This window comes from Enhydra lutris, unplaced genomic scaffold, assembly GCF_002288905.1.
Source record: "Enhydra lutris kenyoni isolate GAN:26980312 unplaced genomic scaffold, ASM228890v2 scaffoldscaffold55, whole genome shotgun sequence".
In the NCBI taxonomy this organism is placed as follows: domain Eukaryota; kingdom Metazoa; phylum Chordata; class Mammalia; order Carnivora; family Mustelidae; genus Enhydra; species Enhydra lutris.
Window position 1 is genome coordinate 9,053,060 of NW_019154139.1, and position 20,298 is coordinate 9,073,357.

The window sequence follows — 20,298 nt, forward strand, 5'->3', positions numbered from 1 at the left end:
TGGAGTCCAGGCGTCTGAGTTAGTCATGTGGGTGCTCAGGGGAAATTAGCCCCTGCTACGGCCACCAACACTGGCTCTCTTCCCTAGCTCCAGCCTTGGTGTCCCCTTCTAACAGGGTGGCTGCCCAGCCACCCCACAGGGACTGAGGCAGGGTTTAAAAGTGTGCTCGCTCCCACCATCTCTGAGGCTTTCCTTAGAAAATACCCAGAGGGTTCCTCCCCCAGGACAATACCATTATCTACGGGTCCAGAGGAAGCCTCCAGGAAGCCCCCACTTTCCATGGTCCCTGGCACCATCAGAGCACAAGTCTACAGGAGAGACACTGCCACCCTCGCCTGCCCCAAGGGACTGGCGACAGGACCAGTGCTGGGGATCCAGGTGCAGTCCCCCTTTGTCTGCAAGTGGCCGTGTGACCTTCGAACGTCTGATGGGGGACCGCAGCTGGTTCAGTAGGTGGAGCATGTGACTCTTGCTCTTGGGGTTGTAGGTTCGAGCCCCTTACAGGCTGTAGAAATTACTTAAAAAATAAAATCTTAAGAGGAAAAAAAGGAACCTGTGACAGGCATAGAGGGGAAGAGCACTGAGGTGGGAGTGTTTGTCTGGATCCCCTGAGCAGAACTAGGGGGACGGCGCTCCTCTGGGCAGAGACAGCAGAGCCTTCATCTAGAGCTCTAAAGCTCTACTGGCCCACCTGGGAGGGTGGGTGTCGCCAGTCCTGGGCCCACTTCTTTCTGCAGCCCTCCTTCCAGCACTTTCTGCTGTCCAGCGTTTCCACCAGGTGTGGGTGGAGTGGGGGATGTTCCCGGGGTAGCGTGCGCGCGCATGTGTGGCGCATCCCTCAGTGAAGGGACTCTGCATGTCCCCGCACCCCGCTGGCCCAGCCCTGGTGGCGAGGTGGTCTTTAAGAACCAGAACCACTCCCCTGCACCCCTCCCTGACCCAGAGTACCCCCAAATTTGCCCCACATGTGCACCTTTAAGACTTTGTAGCTGCTTTTATTATTAATATTATCTTTTCCTTTAAGCATCCCTTTAAGGGTGAAATGAAATCCAACCATTTACAGAGAAAATGATTTCAGAATGTACATATTGATTTTCCCTTACAAAAAAAATAATACTATTATCATTGGCGTCCTTAAATTATACATTTCCCAGGGCCCTGCCTTCTGCTTGGAGAAGTCCCGTCTCCCCTCCCCGCCTGCCACCTTTGGCCCCAAAGCTCTCCCAAGTCCGCCCCTATGAACCTGCCTCTGCAAGAGGACATGACCTGTGGGTGGGCAGAGCCTCCTGAGTCTAGAGGTCACAGGGCCAGTGGTTCCCAGGGAGACACCTGCTGACCGTGACAGGGTGAGCAGTATGCCCACACTCCCATTCACAGTTTGGTTTCCTTTCATACTGGGGGAGTGGCCCTGGGCTCCCCTGCCCCCCGAATTTCCCAGTGTATGATGTGAGTGTAAGTGAAACTCTTCAACCCCGTCTTGCCCCCACCCACCCCTCTGATGGCTGCCCTCTCCGCCCAATGACCAGGTCTCCCCTTGGCAGTGACCATGAACATGTTCTGGGTCTGAGAGGGAAGGTGGGGCCTGGTAGGTCTGAGTTCCCCACCTTCTCCTCCCCTTGCCCTGGAGCTGGTGAACTGGAAGCCAGGGACCCCTGCCAGCCTGGGGAGGGGGCATCCCCAGAGCAGCTGAGGGTGCCAGGGGCATGGATGAGAAAACCCACCCTGGGCTGGGGCTCAGGCCTGATTCAGGAGCCCCCCGAAACTGCCAGCCCAGGAGATGAGTGAAGGTGGCTAGGAAGGCAGGCCCTGGTGGACATTCTGACCGCCTTTGCCACTTTTGCCTCTTTGTTCAGCTCCAAGAGGGACTGGGAGGGGGGCTGCTATGACTCCAAGGGAGGGGTTCCCTCGGGGCACACCACGGACCCCCTTGCGGAGGGAGAGTGGAGGCCACAGAGCACCCTCCACCTGCTTCCTGTCTGCCCACCAGAGGTTGCTCAGTGGCCTGCTCCCTGGAAGACCACGCCCACACCAGACATTTCCTGGGACAGAGCTGTGGCAAAGGAGACACCCCTCTCTCTTGGCCCATCAGGAAACCCCAATAAGACATCCAGAGCAAGTCCAGGCTGGAGGCTGGGTGGGACGGGATGGGAGGATATGGCTGGGACCAAGATGGGCTGGGGAGGTAGTGAGCTCTCAGCTGTTCAGCCCTCAGGTCAGGAGGACTCTCATTCCTTGGACTGAAAGACAGACAGACAGACAGACCCCCACACCCCCTTCAGCCTTGCTTTCTCAGCTCCCCAGGGGCTTTCTGCCCAAGTCACTTTGGAGGAGCTGCAAGGAGGTGTGGCCACAGGCTCCGGGTCCCGGGGAAGGGGAGGCCTGGGCCCTGCCCCTACATCCATACAGAAGCCTATATTTACAGGGACACCCCAATACAGACACGTACAAGTACACACCAAGCATGCACACATGCCCATAAATACACACTCACACGCACAAACATGTACCGTTCCACAGGCAGGCTCTGCATCCTGGCATCGCTGGGTGAACATCTACGGGTGCCTTGGGAGTGGGGAGTATCACCACTCCTACAACCACAGGCTCTAACTGCCCCCCAACCCTGGGCTGCAGTGAGTGGGGGCAGGAGCAGGTGCTCTTAGGAGCTCTGAATGAGACAGTAGGATCCTAGGACTGCGTTAGTCATTCCTATACTCTCTCCCCATCCCCCTCCCTCTGTGCCAGAGACGCTCCTTGTCTCCTGTCTCCATTCTCTCCTCCTTCCTTTACTAAGAGAACTCTTAAGTTGAAGCTGGGCATGTGGCTGAAGACTACTTTTCCCAGCTTCCCTTGCAGCCTTCTACTTGTGGCCATGTCACTAAGACCTGGCCAGTGAGATGCAATCAGAAGTGACGGAGTCATTTCTGGCTCATGCCCTTAACGGGAAAGGGCATGTGCTTCTCTTGCTGTTCTCTGCTTCCCCTGTGCTGGGATGCACATATGATGGTGGGAACTGAAGCAACCATTCTATCCAAAAGTGGAAGGTGCATATGAAGGAAAGCAGAGCTGCCTTACTGGATGTGGACCATCGCTCTCTAGATAGTTAAGCTAGAAACAAGCTTATCTTGCTTAAATTACTGTATTCTGGGGTCTCTTAATTAGAGCAGCTTAGAATCTAACCAATACATCCCCTGCCCTCAAGAGGCAAAGAGGAATGAGATGACATACAGCTGGCCTTCAAGTCCCTCCTGGGCCCAGGGTAGCCCTGTGGGCCTTCCTAACTCTAGCCAGCCCCAAGGAGGGGTGCAAGGGTGATCCTACCAGAGATGGTGGGGAGCTGGGGCTGTGGGTTTCAGTGGGAAGGGGTGATGGGGAACCACCTCCGTCCCCGCACCCCCTCCCAGGCCCAACCTACTAGGCTGGCTGATGGTCCAGCCTCTGGCTCCCATCCCACCCTGAGAACTGGACTCTTCGCCTTGCCACAAGACAGCAACATAAAAAGAAAAGAAGGAATGTCAAGGCCAGATTTGGAACAAAAATAAAGACTCCTTGCACTTCTGCAGAACCCCGCCTACCCCACAGGTGCTGTCAAGCACGGGGTGGCGGGGGGGAGACACGGACTATGGGGCAGATTTCTCGGCTCCTTCTGGCTCAGCTCTCCCGAGAACACTGCAGTTCTTCCCAGCTGGCTGCTGTTTTTCCTCCCCTCCCGCGCTGGTGTCCCCTTTTCCTCCTGGAGCCAAAAGCATCTATTTACAGAGCCCCAGGACCTCCTGGCACGTCCACTTCTCCGCTGCAGGTCCAAAGCCCCCGGAGGCCAAATGGTAGGTTTCTTCCTGGCAGGGGCTGCAGCTCCCACCTGCTGGCCCTGGGGAGCTCCTGCAGGTTCCCTTCCCCACCCTGCCCACCCTCCCTCACTACCCAGCAACCACCATGCACACTCCACCAGCACCTCCCGGCCACAGGGCTCTTGGGAGTGCGAAGGGCTGGACTCCCTCTCCTGATGGGGAAGGACGTTTTGTGAGCTCACAGGCCCAACCCCGATTCACGAGGGCCTGAGTAGGGAAGACTCCTTCACCCATCCACTCCCGGTCTTCTCAAGGACCAGCCAGATGGCAGAGGGAGGCAGGAAAACATCAGGAGGGGCAGCTGCCAGCCCCCGCCCTGCCCCTGGCCCTCTGAGATCACGCAGCCTTAGCCTTCAACCACATCTGATTTGCCCCTGGCGGGGGGCCTTCCCTCGGGAGCCCTGGGCCGCCGCCCACCTTCCGCCGTGCTCCTGGGCTCCTGGTAGGGGTTGTCCAACAGGTAGCGGAACTGGGCGTAGTTGCTGAGCAGGTATTTCGGAGCATACATGTGCTCACTGGGGTCGGCCGGCGGGTACTCCTGCTGCGTGCCGTCGAACCAGCCCCCGGTGCGGATCAGGCCCCGGATGTAATTGAGGTCCCGCTTGTCCTCGTAGTCGCCCCAGCGGGGGAAGTCGCCGTTCTGGGCGGACACGAGCTTGAAGTAGATGCCCTCGGGCGTGAAGCACCAGGAGCAGTGCCAGCCGGCGAAGTGCAGGGGGCTGCCGAGCGACCACTGCACCAGGATGTGGCCCGTGCGGTTCTCGTACTGCCGGAAGTTGGGCATGGTGTAGTACTGGCGGCGGCGCAGGCGGATGCCGTCCAGCCCGTACACCGTCTGCAGCATGTCCACCGTGCAGCCCGACACCACCTCCAGGGTGCCCGGCTGCTTCCAGAAGAAGCCGTACAGCGACTTGCGCATGTGGAAGGCGAACGGCTCCGTCCAGCCGTCGTACAGCTTGAGGAAGAGCACGCCGTCGCGCGCGGGGATCTCGTCGGCGTCATCGATGATGAAGACGTCGTCGGGCCGCAGGTTGCGCAGGCGCGACACGCCGTCCTGTGTCAGGAAGGTGCGCAGGTAGTCGTCGGCGATCCAGCCGTCCTGCCGCCCGCCCAGCGGGAAGTGGTCCAGGAAGACGTAGAGCACCTTGTGCCGGATGTACTCGAACGTGCCGTTGGTGAGCATCTCGCGGAACTTGAGCGGCCGCGGCTCCCCGTAGGCGGTGAAGTTGGACTCGCACACCACGAAGGCGTCCACCACGTCGCCCAGCTCGTGGAAGCGCACGTCCAGTAGGTCGAACTCGTGGTTGACGTTGATGGCGTTGATGACCCGCCGCGGCACCTCGCGGGGCACCAGGCGCTCCTTGGTGGGCAGGTTGGAGTACTGCACCACGGTGGGCACGCCGCAGCTCGGCCCGTGCCAGCCCGGGAGGCACACGCACTCCACCCACTTGCGCCGCGGGCCGCGGGCCCCCGGGCGCTCACGGGCGCTCAGCAGGTGCCGGGCCGGGCCCCGGGCGGAGGAGCCGTCGGCCCCCTCGGCCTTCTCCTCGGGCCGCCCCGAGGAGGGCTTCTCCAGCATCTTGGTGCCTGGTTTGAAGCAGACGCCTCCCGCCTTGGTGCGGACGAAGTACTCGGTGGTGTCCTCAGGCAGCACGAAGTCCATCCGGTGGAGCTCCTCGCTGGCCTTGCTTGGGGACAGCGGCTGGAGCAAGGGCGAGTGGGAGTAGAGCGGCGTTCGCAGCAGGTCGGGGCTGCCCGGCTCCGGGCTGGCCTGGGGCGTGACAGGGGCATTGTTCCAGAAGAAGCTGGACACGAGGTTCGGGCTGAGGGAGGCCAGTTCTCGGGGGAAGGTGACATAGGACAGGGTCTTAAAGAAGTGCAGGAAGGAGATGAGGCACAGGCCGGCCATACAGAACATGAGAAAGAGCTTGTAGCGTCTCATCTTCATCCTGCAGGAAGAAGGATAGAGCACACAGGTCAGGGGTCTGCAGATCTGGGTGAGGAGAGCCTGAGGCCCCTCTCCTAAGGGAGGGAACTGGAGGGGGCCTTTGCTGCCACCGTGTCTGTGAATGTCCTGGCTGGTGCCTGCTGCCCCTTCAAGAAGTCACCTCCTGGTCCCCAACTTGCTGTACCAAGTACCCTGCGGTGGTGAGGCATCAAGGAAATTCCCCTCCCCGCTCAGGACCACCTGTTCCACAGCCCTTCCCCTCAGTACCAGGTCACCACACCCACCCGGCCATCTGCAGCCTGAGCCTCCCCACCTGGCCTGCTTACCCGGACCAGACCAGTTTCATGGCTAGACTTGGCACTAGGAACAATGCAGCCTGGGAAAAGCCCAACTCTGCAACCCAGAACCCGCCCCAAGGGAGGAGCAGAGTGGGCTGCAGGCGCCCTGTGTGGTTCCCCTCCCTGCCCTGCCCAGGGTGCTTTCCTCTCTTTTTCTCTCCTTTTCTTTCTTTTGTGCAAATGTGGACTAATCTTCTTTTTTTTTTTTTTTTTTAAGATTTTATTTATTTGAGAGTGAGCAAGAGCTCATGAGCAGGGGAGGGGCAGAGGGAGAATCAGACTCCCCGCTGTGCAGGGAGCCCAATGCAGGGCTCGACCCCAGGACCTGGGGTTCCTGACCCGAGCCAAAGGTAGATGCCCAACTGACTGAGCCACCCAAGCGCCCTTAACAAATCTTTTTAATTCCTTTTCATTGAAAAAGTTCATAGGACTCAAGGAAACACATTTAATTCGGACATATTTAAAAGAATAAGTAGGGGCGCCTGGGTGGCTCAGTGGGTTAAGGCCTCTGCCTTTGGCTCAAGTCCTGATCCCAGAGTTCTGGGATCTAGCCCCGCATCGGGCTCTCTGCTTAGCCGGAAGCCTGCTTCCTCCTCTCTCTCTCTGCCTGCCTCTCTGTCTACTTGTGACCTCTGTCAAATAAATAAATAAAGTCTTTAAAAATAAATAAATAAATAAAAGAATAAGTAAAAGTTCCCCTTCGTTATCCCTTTCTAGATTGATCTCCAGGCATAAACAGTTTGATCTCTTTGAGGTGTGTTGCTGGTTTCATATGCAATATTTCTGTTCTTGATTTCCTATTTTTCATAAATATTATCATATTGGGCACTAAAGTACAATCAAGTTGTTTTCCTCAATGACAGATTAAAGAGATTTTCGTATCAGTAGTAATAAATCCACCATTTCCTTTTAAATCCCACACCATAATCCACGATTCTTTTGAATGAATCTCTCTATTCATGAGTGACTCATGAATATAACCATTCTTTCTATTCACTTACACAGTTTGATTTATCAATTAGCTTATGGCTGTGGAGTGGAAAGCTTTGTATATTGTTTTTTTACAGTTTAAGTAAACTTTCTATTGTAGCATATTCGTAGTGTATCGGGAAAGTGGCAGAGATGGTACAGAGGGTTCTTCTACACTCCTCGTCTCCCCCACTTCATTCACATGTGCTGTTTATCTCATGAATGAACATGGGGAGCAAGGACGCACTTCTTTTTTTTTTTTTATTTATTTGACAGACAGAAATCAGAAGTAGGCAGAGAGGCAGGCAGAGAGAGAGGAGGAAGCAGTCTCCCCGCTGAGCAGAGAGTCCGATGCGGGGCTCGATCCCAGGACCCTGGGATCATGACCTGAGCCGAAGGCAGAGGCTTTAACCCACTGAGCCACCCAGGTGCCCCAAGGACGCACTTCTGACTGCTATCGTCCCCCTCGTTTTGCCTAGAGCCCAGGCAGGTGGGCCGGCGGCCTGGGAGGCTACACCCACGGGCCCAGGTAGCACCACTGACTTGGTTGGATGATCTATTGAGTCTCGGGAGGGACTAGGACAGACCCTGGCCTTTGGCATCTGGTGTTTTCATCTTCCCTTCCATAGATCCCCATGAGTGAGGCAATATCCTTCCACATAGAACATTTTTTCCCTTCAAATGTTCCTTTCTGTGGCTTCTCTTCACTTCTCATTGGGTAGTTTGGGTGCCTTGCTACCGTACTCTCCCCTCCACTTCCTAACTCAGGACAGCAGGGGAGAGTGGAAACACGCACACTTGGCTTCAAACTTCTGTGACCCTCAGCAAGGCTCCTCGCCATTCTTTTTTACTTGACAGAGAGAGAGAGAGAGAGATCACAAGTAGACAGAGAGAGGGGGAAGCAGGCTCCCTGCTGAGCAGAGAGCCCGACGTGGGGCTCAACCCCAGGACTCTGAGATCATGACCTGAGCCAAAGGCAGAGGCTTAACCCACTGAACCACCCAGGTGCCCCAAGGCTCCTCGCCATTCTAAACCTCAGCGTCTACACCTGTGAAATGGGTACAGCGTTCCCAGTGGGCAGCAGGTGCTCAATAAACTTCCATATTTTCAAGGCTAGAAGATTCCAACATCATTTTCTTTAAGCTATATGGTCCTAAGGCACAGAATCATGAAATGTTTGATCTAGAACAAATTTTAAGAACCACCTTTTCTGATCTTTTAATTTTACAGAGGACGAAACCAAGACCTACAAGGCTTTAGGGACCCACTTGATGTTACAAAACTGGGGCAAGAACCTGGGTGGACTCCTGTGTTCCATCCCCTCCCCAGCCTCATGTCGGTGAGGAGTCCTGAGTAAGGTGGTGAGGAACAGTGGAGTGGCCACCAAGCCCGGGGCCAGGGTACTTGGGCTATCAGATCCGAAGGGACCCACCTCCTCCAGTGTGAATGCCCAGCCCTCCAGCTGACTGCCAGCAGTCAGGCAGCACAATGCAGAGTGGGGTCTAATGTCAGCTGTTCCAGTGCAGGCGGGGTGGAAGGCACCACTAGTCGCCATGGGCAGGAGGGAGGGGCTCTCTTCGGCCACATTTGCAAGTAGGTCTTCCAGCCTCCTCTCCCTATAATGGATCCCAGCCCTCCTCTGGCAAAGTGAGACCAGGCAGACCAGGCCAGCGGGGAGAGTGGAAGGGCAAGAAGCCCGATAAAGATGGGTAGACGGGACTTCCTGCTGTGGCAGAGACCAGGCATCAGGCAACACTGCAGACGGAGGTCAGCACAGCAGAAGCCTCCAGACTGCCCCACCAGAGGGCCCCGAGGACCTAGTAAAGGCAACCCTGATCCTTCTGGCAGGCCCTTTCTTCCCAACTGAAACCTGCCTCTACGGAGCACACCCCAATCCTGTGCTCTATGGAGCACACCCCAATCCGTGGGGCTGAACTGGCCCTGACCTTGGAGGGTGGGGCCAGGCTACCGCTCCCACTCACTCCCCCAGCAGCAGTGGCCCTGCTGTGCGGGAAGGGCCCCCACAGCCCCGTGGGGGGTCACCCTGACCCAGCTGTCCCTTGGCTTCCCGGCCAGGCTGGCTTTCAGGATCTGGTTACACCTGGCTGGATGTGCCCTTCGGAGGACAGACTCACCAGTGCCTGGGATCTCCCTTTCACTGGGCCTTTGGATAAGACCCCAGCCTGGCTTGCTGCAGAGAATCACGGAAGTGTGTGCATCTCCCTAGTTGCTCGGGCTGTTTAGAAGACGCCGAAGCACCTGGTGGTTGGCCAGGAGCCAGTCACTGCCTCACAGATCAGATTTTCTGGGACACCTTCACTTTCAGCTTCAGTCTTACTCCTCTGGGCCCAATCCCTTATCTTATCTTCATATATTTCAGTAAGTGCTTGAAATACATTTTTTTTTTTTTTTTTTTTTTTTTTTGGACTGAGCAGCATCTAAGTAGGAAACTGAGCAAGTGAGGCACTGGTTCCTGAGGTCTCATGCATCTCCCATCCCCACCGGGAGGCTACGTAACCACCCATTTTACAGATAGGAAAAATGGAGACTCAGAAAGATGACAAGGTTTTTCTGAAAGGCCACCTGGACAGTTCTGTTCCTGTGTCTGCTCCTCCCTCCCCGCTTACAGCTGAGATGTAGCCCTCCAGGTGGCCCAGCTGTGGCTAAATAAATCCGTGGAGCCCAATTAGGCCCAGCTGGCAGACTTTCTACCTCCACTGTAAAGCTTCCTCGAGATCCCATCAGGTGTAACAACAAAGCTGATGGTCACTGATGCTTACGAGCCAATGACTGTCCCGAACACATTCCACACTAGATCTCACTGAATCCTCAACACGAAGTGGGTACTGCTGTCATCCCCATCTCACAGCTGGGGACACCGAGGCCAGAAAGGTGACATAACTTGCCCAGTGTCACGTAAGTAGTAAAGGTCAGACTCTGTGGGGTCCCCAGTGAGCTTTCATCCAGTGGCAAACCTACCCTGAACCCCTTCCATCTGCCACGCTCAACCCAATACCCACAAAGAGTCTACCGGCGACCAGTGAAGACAGACCAGTAGATGGAACAGCCACCGTCACACCTGACCCACACAATACCCCCAGAGGGTGTCAGCTGACCCTTATCATCCACTCACACAGCACTACCTATCAAGAGCCCGCTGATAGACACCGTGCTAGGCCCGGGGAGGCCAGGAGACAAGGCAGACGAGGACCCCCACCTCCATGCAGCATACACAGCGGTGAGCAGGACCAGAGCCTGCGATCAACTAGAAATAAAGGAGTCAAGAAATACCACACATGAGAAAGAGTCGTGCTCCAGAAAAAGAGCTGGGGAAGGGCTAGGAGGTAGACTGGGGGTCAGTGGCAAACAGGGTGCTCAGCACAGGCCTCCCTGAGAAGACAGAGACTTGATGAAGACCAGGGGGCAAGGGAAGAAGGTTCTGGGCAGAAAGGACAGCCAGTGCTCAGGAGGGAGACAGGCAGGGTGGGCCCAGATCACGCAGAGGCTGGGGCCACGGCAGGAAATGTGGCTTTCAGGATGATTCTGGGCAGCGGAGGAACATGACCCGACTTTGGTCCGCATACACTCACTTGGGCTGCTCTGTTGCGAGTACGCGGTTGCCTGCAGGGTGGAACAGGGAGCGCTGCGAGGAGGACCCAGTACTGTCCAGGTGTGACAGGGGAGGCTTGAACCACGGTGTGGGGTGGGGGGGTGCGAAAAGTGATCAGGTTCTGTTGGATTTGCTGAAGACCTGGACGTGAAGTGTGAGCAAGGAGTCAGGACCCAGAAGGACGGAGAAGCCTCTGACTGCGGTGGAGCCACCCCTCAGCAGCCTTCACGGAAATGGTGAACTGGGGGAGCTGGGCTTGGAGTCAGGCGGGGTCTGCAGGTGCTCGCTCTCACCCTCAGGCGGCAACCCTCCCAGCAGATGCGAACATTGAGGCTGAGTGAGGGGCGTGGCCAGTCATCTTGCAGCTAATGGCAGAGCCTGGCTGTTGACTTTGGTCTCTGGATCCAAATCTCATGTCCTTTCTATAGTACGCTTGGTCTAGAAGCGTCACAGGATGGATGGAGGTGGGGTGAGCAATGCTTTGGATCGGGCATGCCCCTGTGGGCTCTGGGAGGAGGAGCTGGCTTGGGGGGGCACTCTCCAGCTCACCATTCTCTCCCTGCCACTCCTGCTTGCTAGCATGCATTAGCTAGCCCCCCGTCCCCACGCCCAAACTCAGGATCCCAAGTCCGGTGTGGTGGCCAGGACCTGCCTGGAGAAGCAAGTGTAGCTGAGGAAGGACTTAGGGTCTCTAATGGGCTCGCCCACTGCCCTCCAAGGCATAGGCAGTCAGCTCCCTGAGGACGAAACCCCTGTCCAGGTCCCTCCTGCTGCTGAGGATGACCTTGGGCAGCTCAGAGGCCATACTTAGGCCCTTACTCATCTCAGTAAAATTCACTATTTCTCCAGTGCCTGCTTTGTGTCAGGGCTGGCCTCTCTTGAAACCAAGAGGCTTCTGCCCTGGATTAGGACCTGAAGAACCATACTGAGCTCTGCCAACACCCTTCCTGAAGCCCGCCGCCATCAGCCTCTGGGTTTATATCACCACTGTCAACCTGGACCTCAAGATACTTGGCCTCTCTGAGCTTCGACTTCCCTGTCTATAAAATGGATATAATCATTCCTGTCCTGCCTGCTTCAAATGAGACACCAAATCAGAGAGACCAATCCGTAGCTCTGCCCTGTTCCCAATACTCGCCATGCTGAGCTCACGTCCCCTGACCTCTGTCTTCCCAGCTGGAATACCAGCTCCCCGCCGCAGGGAGCTGTACACAGCAGGTGCTCCACAAAAGCACCCCGCTTTGCCGTGGGCCTCCTCTGTGTGCTCACCATCACTGCTGCACACACAGACTCTGGAATGAGACCCCAAATCCTGGCTCTGCCATCTCCTACCTGTGTAACCTCGGACAAGCTCACAACTTTCCTCCTTTTCTTCATCTATAAAACGAGGGTTTAATAAAATCCATGTAAAGTGCCTGGTGCATAGGTGACTACAAAATAAATTTTAACTCTTCTTACTCTTATTGCTAGATCCCAGCCTGGCAGAGAACCTTCAGGTGGGGGTGTGGTAGGAGTAAAGGCTTGGAGGTGAGCTCCTGGCAAAGCCAGGGCCTTGGTGGGTGCTGTCCTGTCTCAGAGGAGCAAGGAGCATGGCGGGGGCTCAGCAAGTGAGGCCTAGGCAGAACCTGAGCCTGATGGTGGAGGGGCTGGGGCAGGGCACCCTGCTTCTGGGGGTGCCGGGGAAAGGAGGGAAAATTTCAGGGCCTCTAGGAGCCTGCCCCAACCCCTCACACATACTCCATGAGTTATAACCATCCCAGGGGCCTGGGTCTCCTACATGAAGTTTGGGAGGGATGGGCTTGGTGCTTCCTGGTAGCAGATAATCAGGGATGGGGGAGGCTATAGCTGAACCTGACCCAGGATGGTGGCAGGATCAGCCCACCCTGGGCCTCCTCTTCTTGTGCTGACTTGTGGCTGTCACCACGCCCTGGAAGGTGCCCCTCCTTCCCTCCCTCTTCCTACTGCTTCCTTCTCCTGCTTGTGCAGTCTTCCTTTGGGCTCTGCTTAGAAGGCTGATTGGGTGAGGGAGGAAAGCAGATGAGCCCGAACCCCACAACCCATCCATGATCTCAGGGTCAGGGCACAGGCTGAGTCCAGGGGTGCGGCTCTTGACCAGAGAGGACAGGTGGTCCCTGGAGATCACAGGCTATGATTGTGGGCCTGGCCAGGCTGGCAGTAGTCTCGTGGATGGCAGCAGCCTCAGACACACCCTGACAGCGGTCATCAGAGAGACGGCAGGCTCCTGTGGAGCTCTCCATGGTCCTGAGCTATCCTGCGCTGACCAGGGTCCTAGCTCAGCCCTGGGAATACCCTCCACCAGCCTCTCACTGCCCCCTGCCAGCCTCCTCCATGGTTCAGTGGCTCATGTCCTAATGGCCACTTCCCCTGCCCACCATACTCTGGCCCACTTCCCAGCCTGCCTCATGACACCTGATCCCTGGTGTCCTCAGTTCTTGAACAGCCATGGGGCACTCAACTCCTCCACTGAGAGAGAGAAGGGATCAGCTGTGGTCTGTGCCCAGCAGCAAAGGGGTCTGACACCTAGCAGGTGCTCAGAATGCTCTGAAAATGCCTTGGGGGAAATCTTGGAGGTGCACAGCTCACCTTATCTCCACTCTTGGGCAGGAAATGGTCCATCTACAAACCCCAGCCTGGGGGCACCTCTGAATGCACCCCCCTCCACCTCTCTCCACCAACTAGTTCATCTGCTTGAAAGGGGATCTTGATTTTGAGCTGAAGTCTGCCTCCCTGTGCTCATCTCTACCCCATTCTAGTCTCACCCTATGTGACCCAAAGACCCTGCCCATCACACAGGGAAGGCACGGTAGCTGCAGTGTCAGTTCTGAACACTGCCTCTGATCTTGGCAAGTTATCCTACCTTTCTCAGCCTCAGTTCCTTCTCTGTAAAATGGAGATATAACAAATGAATTAATCCACGCAAAGGACTAGTAACTGTGCCTACGCACACAGTAGGTGCTCAATGAACACCGGCCTTCACTGTCACTGGAAATCAGGAAGATTTGGTTTGAAGCTCAGACCTGTAATCTACTGTGTGCCCTCAGGCAAATTACTTAGCCTCTCTGGGCCTCAGTCTTAGATGCAAAAGGAAGATACCCTCTCTCCCTTGCAGTCCTGTGGGAGAGATGGATGAGCCATGGTTTCAAAGCATCCTGAATGGAGCCCAGCACTTGGCAGATGCTCTAAAAATGCCTGTTTCTTTCCATTTGCCCTTCCTGCCAGGCAACCAAATGCAGACGACATGACTGAACATGCCAGGCCTTGCTCCTGGCCAGCTTTGTTAAAAGACTGAGCCAATTGGAAGGCTGCTTACTACTGACTGGCCCCCATCACCCTATGGGGCATCCTCAGTGACTCATCTGGCTTTCAGAGCCCAGGGAATCTGGAGGCCCACAGAGGGTCCAGACTCCTTTCCTGGGGTCTGAAAGGCCACAGAGTAAGAGCATTGTCCAAATCCTCACCCCAGGCCAGTGCCCCTGCCAAGTGCCCATCTGGCCTCTGCTGACCAAGTCTTAGGGCCACCCATTCCAAGCACGCTGGGCTGGTAGAAATTCTTCCTTCTGTTGACCTACATCAGCCTCCCTGGAGCTTCTGCTACTGCTTCCGGGTCCCCTCTTGGGGTCAGGCAGAACTAGTCAGTGCCTGAGGAGTCAGAAGACTCTGAGGCTAGGTGAGAGTCCTTCTCATGTGAGGTTCCACGATCCCACACGGAGAGACCGGTGGAGGCGGCAGCTACGGAGTCTGACAAATTCCCGAGTTCCGGAAAGATGCAAGATAAACAACGATGTTTTGTTTATTTCTTTAGCTCTCATCATTTCCCTCGGCTGCTGTCCATCAGGCAGAGCTCCATAAGGGTCAAGCCATATGCGGGGTCATCCCACTGCCAGCATATCGTCCGGGCTCCTGGCAGACATTCCCCAAGAACACGCAGTGTGCCAGGTGCTGCCCCTGCACCAGCTGGAGAAATCAGGGGCCCATTCCTGGGGCCTCCCCAGAGGAAGGTATGTGAGTCTCCATTTTGTAAATGAGGACATGGAGCTTCGAGGTTAAGCTACTCACTCAGCCACACAGGGCTTGTGGTAATGAAGCAGATGCAAACCGAGATTCCCCAAGCACCCTGCACCTGGTGACTGGTAGACATGGGGCCCAGCGGGGCTCTGAATTTAGGGGTTCTGCCCCAGGCTAAACACGAACAGCTTGGCTGAGGGAGATCTGCTGTACCCTGACCCCCAGTCCCCAGGACTTCTACTCCCCAGCACTTCCCAGAGAGAAGTCGGCCCAAAGGGCCAGCCCTGGCCAAGAACCCCAGTTGACCAGGAACTGCGAAATCCTGGCAAACCTTGTTCACCGTGGGGCAGATGGGAGCTGCTACTGCTCCCATCCACAGATAAAGGACACCAAGGCCTAAAGGAGAGGCACAGCTACACTGGGAGCCAGCTCTTGGACCAGCCAGATGGGGTGCCCACGCCATTCCCTTGGGCACTAGGATCTGGGCCCTACTCTTTCTGCTGGCTTAGCTGCAGGGCAGGGGCTGGCTAAAGCTTCAGCCCAATGCCCATGCTCTGGAGCTCTCATGGCAAACACCCCCCCCAACCAACTCATGTGCCCTGGCCCGCTCTCCTTCCTCCAAACCCCTCCCCACCCTGCCGGACGCCAGCCACCTGCCAGTCGCCTGAGAACTTGCCCACAGAGCAGTTAGCATGTGCCTGAGAAAGTTGGTTCCCAAGGCTGGAACCTGCCCTCGGCTCGCTGGGGCCTCCTCCTCTTTCCCCACTGGTCATGGGCCCACTGAGGACATCAGTGTCTGGTCCCCAGAGGCCCACAGGTAGTGAAGACATAGAACACTGCCACCAGCTCAGAATGTCCTAGTAGACAGTGCTGGAGGCTAAACAGATTAGTCCTGCTCAGACATCAGCCAGTGGGGCGGGTGTGCCCTGAAGCCTGCAGCGGCTCCCACTGTCCAGCACTGAGGCTCACTGCTGTTGTGACCCCTGCCTCCTGAGATGGGCCCCTACCTTGCCTTATTCATGTTAACGTCTCGGCCGCCGAGCTATGCACCAGCTGGCAGCATATGTTTTACATACACTTGACCCTCCCAGCCATCCTTGGATGGGGGACTTACTATCCTCACTTTACAGATGAGGAAACCAAAGCTCAGAGCATTCCTCTGCTCACCTGTGCACACCCATGCGGACTCCACTTCGGGGGGTGGGGGAGGAGGTACCACTGGCTTAAGCCCCAGACCCTGCAGGCTCTGAGTGCAACAACACCATCAGCCCGTGCCCGAGGGTGGCCAGGAGCAGCTTCCAGAGCCCCCGCAGCAGCACGCTCTGTGACGGCGGAAAGAGCCAGGCTGCGCTGTCCAGCACCCCAGCCGCTAGCCCCATGTGCTTACTGAGCCCTTAAAATTGACGGGGAGATGAAGCAACTAATTTATAATTTAACTTGATTTAAATTTTAGTTTAATAGGCACACGTGCGGGGCGCCTGGTGGCTCAGTGGGTTAAGCCTCTGCCTTCAGCTCAGGTCACGATCCCAGGATCCTGGGATCGAGTCCCACATTGGGTTCTCTGCTCAGCAGGGAGCCTGCTTCCCCTCTCTCTCTGCCTGCCTCTCTGCCTACTTGTGATCTCTGTCAAATAAATAAATAAAATTAAAAAAAAAATAGGCACACGTGCTAGCTGCTACTGAACTGGAACACGCGGGTTTAGACAGGACTGTGGAGGAGGGGGCAGAGAGCTGCAGGAAAGGTGGGGCTGGGCTCGGGAGGAGACAGCGGGACCAGAGGGGACGGTGCTCATCAGACAGCAGTGGTACGGGAGGCAAGGTGGCGGCCTGGGGCATCCAGCCTGGGACCTAGGGCCCGGGTGGGGAGCAGCGGAGATCTGTGGTGCAGAGGCTCCTTAAACACTGGGTGACAGAGGGAGGGAGTGGCTGGAGGGACCCAGCCTCAGGGGCTAGAGGTGGGCTGGAGGTGGGATGTGGGGAGAGTCTGGGAAGGAGGAAAGGGAGGAGCAGAGCCACAGAGGAGCTGAGCCCAGGCCGGGGATGGGGGGTGGGGTTGGCGGTGCTGGGGGGTGCTGGACACGACCTGAGGGGGCAGGCACCTGGGCCTCCCTGTGCAGAGGCAGCGGGAGGAAGCAAGGTGGAGGCAGGTGTTTAGGTCCCAGAGCTGCAGCGAGGATCTCATGTGTTTAAAGGGTCTGTTACGCTGCCTGGGAGAGTAACGACCCAACCACCCGGCAGGAATCAAACAGGATCTGCTGAGGGGCAGGACAAATGTCGGCCACAGGAGAGACACTGAGGCATCTGCGGAGGAAGCGGGGGCTCTGGTGGGCGGCTCTGGGGAGGGAAAGAGGGGAAGATGCAGACAGACCAACGCACCATGGAAAGGGCACTGTGCGCACTGAGAACAGGTGTCCCCAAACCAAGTTCTGGGGAATCCCCAGGGCGCTCCTGGTACCAGACAGATGACGACGGGGAGAGGTCGCGAAGCCTGGGTCAGCCCCCCACAAACAATCAAAAAGAGGCGCTCTCAGCTTTTTGATTTCATACAATAGAGTTTCTCCTAAGATTTTGTTTGTGGAAAAATGTCTATACTGAAAAAAGACCCAAAAACCCAGCAGGGCGGAGGTGGACGTGCATTTCAGAAGGGCCACCAAGGCTCTGATGGCCTCACACACACAGCGGGGCTTGGGGGGACGGCCATGCCAGGGCGGGCCATGGCTCTGGCCTGCCTGTGTCTCTGCAGTGGTCCAGAGAGGGAATATGGACGCGTCCCAGCAGGGGTGCCGGGCCACCGGGGCACAGGTGGGAGGAGTGGGTGGCGGCCACCCAAGCGTGACAGCAGCCACTGAGCCAGAGATCGCATCTCCTCCAGCCCCTGCTTCTGCCCTGTCACAGGAAACCTCCGCAGCGACTGGCCTTGTCCCTGGCCCCATCATTCCATTCCCACACTGCTGACCCTGTGTTCCTGGCACCCAGCATGAGGCTGGGCTCAGACATTCTGTGAATGTCTGCGACAAGCCAAAGGGATGAGCACTAAGGTGGAATTTCAGGCCCAGGATATGGCTGTGTCCCCGTCAGCAGGGCCCCGTAGAGTCACGGATTTACCGGAGGAAGAATCAAGAGGCAGAGCTGCCCTGCTGGGGGCTGGGCCTGGGAGGGGGATATGAGGCTCATAGGCGGCGGTGCTTCAGCTCTGCCTAGGGTGGAGAGAGAGAGCAGGATCAGTCCTGGTTTGGAGCTGGGGGTGCAGCAGGGAACAAGAGGCGTAGACGGGTCCCCACCCGCCCCCACGAGAGCTCAGTCCACGGGAGGGACAGAGGACAAACAAGAAAATGGGCCAACAGAGGACGCCACGTGTCAGGGTCTCCCGAAGAGAGGACATTTCTGCTGAGACCCAAGAAGGAGCCACCTCCCAGAGGAGGAAACCCCCAGTGTAGGGACAGCCAAGTGGGAGGGTGGTAGGAGGGGGAGCGCGTCTTGAGTCTGTGAAGGGCCTGCGGAGCCTAGCGGGGCTGGCAAGGACACCCCACACCTCAGGGGCTGCTCGGGCAGAAGCCTGGGCCCCCATCTCAGTGGCTGCCCTCCTGAGGCAGTAATCCGGACGCAGCTGAACACTCTAACTGGACAGGCAAGGCTGGACCAGTCTGGGGAGCCGTGGGTCTGGAACATTCCTCCCAGAAGGCGGCTCCTCCATCATCATCACCTTCTTCACGGCACCAGGCACTTACTGAATGGCCCAGCTGCCAGAGGCTGTCTGTGTGCCTAACTCCACTTTCCCTCCCAGCCATCGGGTAGTGGAGATGGCCTGAGGGAGCTGAAGGGTCTGCCTGGCACTGACACGCACTCACCGCTCCTAGGGGTCCTCCTTCGGGGGTCAAGCTCTGGGGTGCTGCCTTCAGCCTTGCCCAGGGCAAGGGCCCCGCCCATTGTCACCCTGGCCCCCAGCAGGAGCCCGCCGCCTTGCCATTTGTGGGTCACCACCTCCCTGGTTCCAGCAGGTGACCAGTCACCAGAGCTCTGTGCCCAGGAGGGCTGCATGGCCCAGACCCCCTACCTGAGGCTCCCCTCCACCTGTAATGGTGTAAGCCACCCCCACCACCACCACCAGGGCAGCTCTCTGTGAGGCCAGACGACAGGGAGGTGAGGCGAAACCACGTTTCACAAAGCCCTGGATTCCTGAAAGGCCACAGGAACCCCAGAGTCCCTTCCCCACCGACACCAGTGGGCATAGATCACCCTGGATGGGGGCCAGTGGTGGAATCTCAGAACCCTGAAGGTTCAGGGTCTGGTGCTCTAAGAAGTCAGGAACCCTCTCTGGCGAGGCCTGGACTTCAGGAGGCTCCAGGGGGCGGGCAGTCCACCAGGGAACCTGGCTAGTGCCTGTGTTGCCCTCCGTGGGCGCATTATCTCTTCCCTGGCCCCGCTGCCCCCGAACTCTGAGCCGAGCAAAGCAGGGTCCCACGCCAACTGCACCCACCGCCCAGGGGGTTCTGCGTACTTGCTGTCAGCCTGACCCTGGCCTCCAGCCAGGTGGGCCCAGCTGCATGGCCTAGAGATGCCAAACGCCCCCACCCACAGCTGTCCCTGGTCAGCCTGTCCACATGGGTGAATGAGGAGGGCGTGCCAGAGGCCGGACCCACAGCAGCCCTCTGGCAGGGTGCTAACTGCCTCGGCCCCCTTCTCTAATTCCAGCCCCATGTTGGCCCCCTTCATTGTTACAGATAAGGAAACAGTTCAGGGGATCTGAGTGGCCCGCCTGGATCATCTTGTAAGTGGTGCCTGACCCAATCCTAGGGCCTCCTGCTCCCTCCCCCTCCACCCTGCCTCTTCCATGCCTGGACCTCCGCAGGCCCCCCTTCCCCTCACCTGACCTAGTACCTGCCCTGGGTCCCTGCAGTAGCACCCCACAGCGTCCCCTCCCAGCTGCAGCAGCCCTGTGTCTGGCCTTCAGGACTTGACTGTCTCATAAGCCCCCCAGGCCGACAACCAGTGGCAGTCACGTGGCTACACAGGCAGCCTGGCCTGGCACCCGCTCTGGTTCACCGGCTGGATTCCTGGGCCCCACCTCTACCTGGCTGAGTCACCTCACCTCCCAGGGGCTGCGGTCTCCTTGGTCTCCTCATCTGTCCCAGGTAGAGACAGGGAACACGGCGAGGGCAGCCCCATCCTGCAGAAGCTGCTCCCTGAGGCCTGGTGCTGGGAATGTGCGTGTGCGTGTGCGTGTGCAGTTTCCAGGTGAGGGGCCTGAAGCCGGATGCTGGTGATGTGGGTGTGCGCGCGCGTGCAGTCTCCAGGTGAGGGTCCCGGTGGCAGGTGCCTGTGATGTGGGTGTGTGCACACCTGCAGTCTCCAGGTGAGGGGCCAAGTGGCAGGTGCTGGTGATGTGGGTGTGTGTGTCCTCGCAGTTTCCGCCTCAGGGGCCTGTCAGTACCTGGTGCTCGGTAAACCATGTGCCCTTCCCCTCTTGGGGCCTCTTCCCTCACTGGGTGGGAGGTCACCCTGAACTGTTCCCGGACTCCCAAAGGGACCAAGGGGCATTTTTGGTGGGTTGCGAATGGGAAAC

General features: G+C 57.5%; 1 protein-coding gene across 3 annotated transcripts in view; it reads right to left on the reverse strand.

Moving 5' to 3' along the window:
• Positions 1–985: 985 nt before the first annotated feature.
• LOC111157690 (mannosyl (beta-1,4-)-glycoprotein beta-1,4-N-acetylglucosaminyltransferase) overlaps positions 986–20,298 on the reverse strand; it is a 32,358-nt gene continuing 13,045 nt past the window's right edge. For all 3 annotated transcript variants that reach the window (XM_022519315.1, XM_022519317.1, XM_022519316.1), the window contains exon 2: positions 986–5,794. In XM_022519315.1, coding sequence (XP_022375023.1) covers positions 4,192–5,793 — 1,602 coding nt within the window. In that variant the 5' untranslated portion in view covers position 5,794 and the 3' untranslated portion in view covers positions 986–4,191. The remainder of the gene's footprint in view (positions 5,795–20,298) is intronic.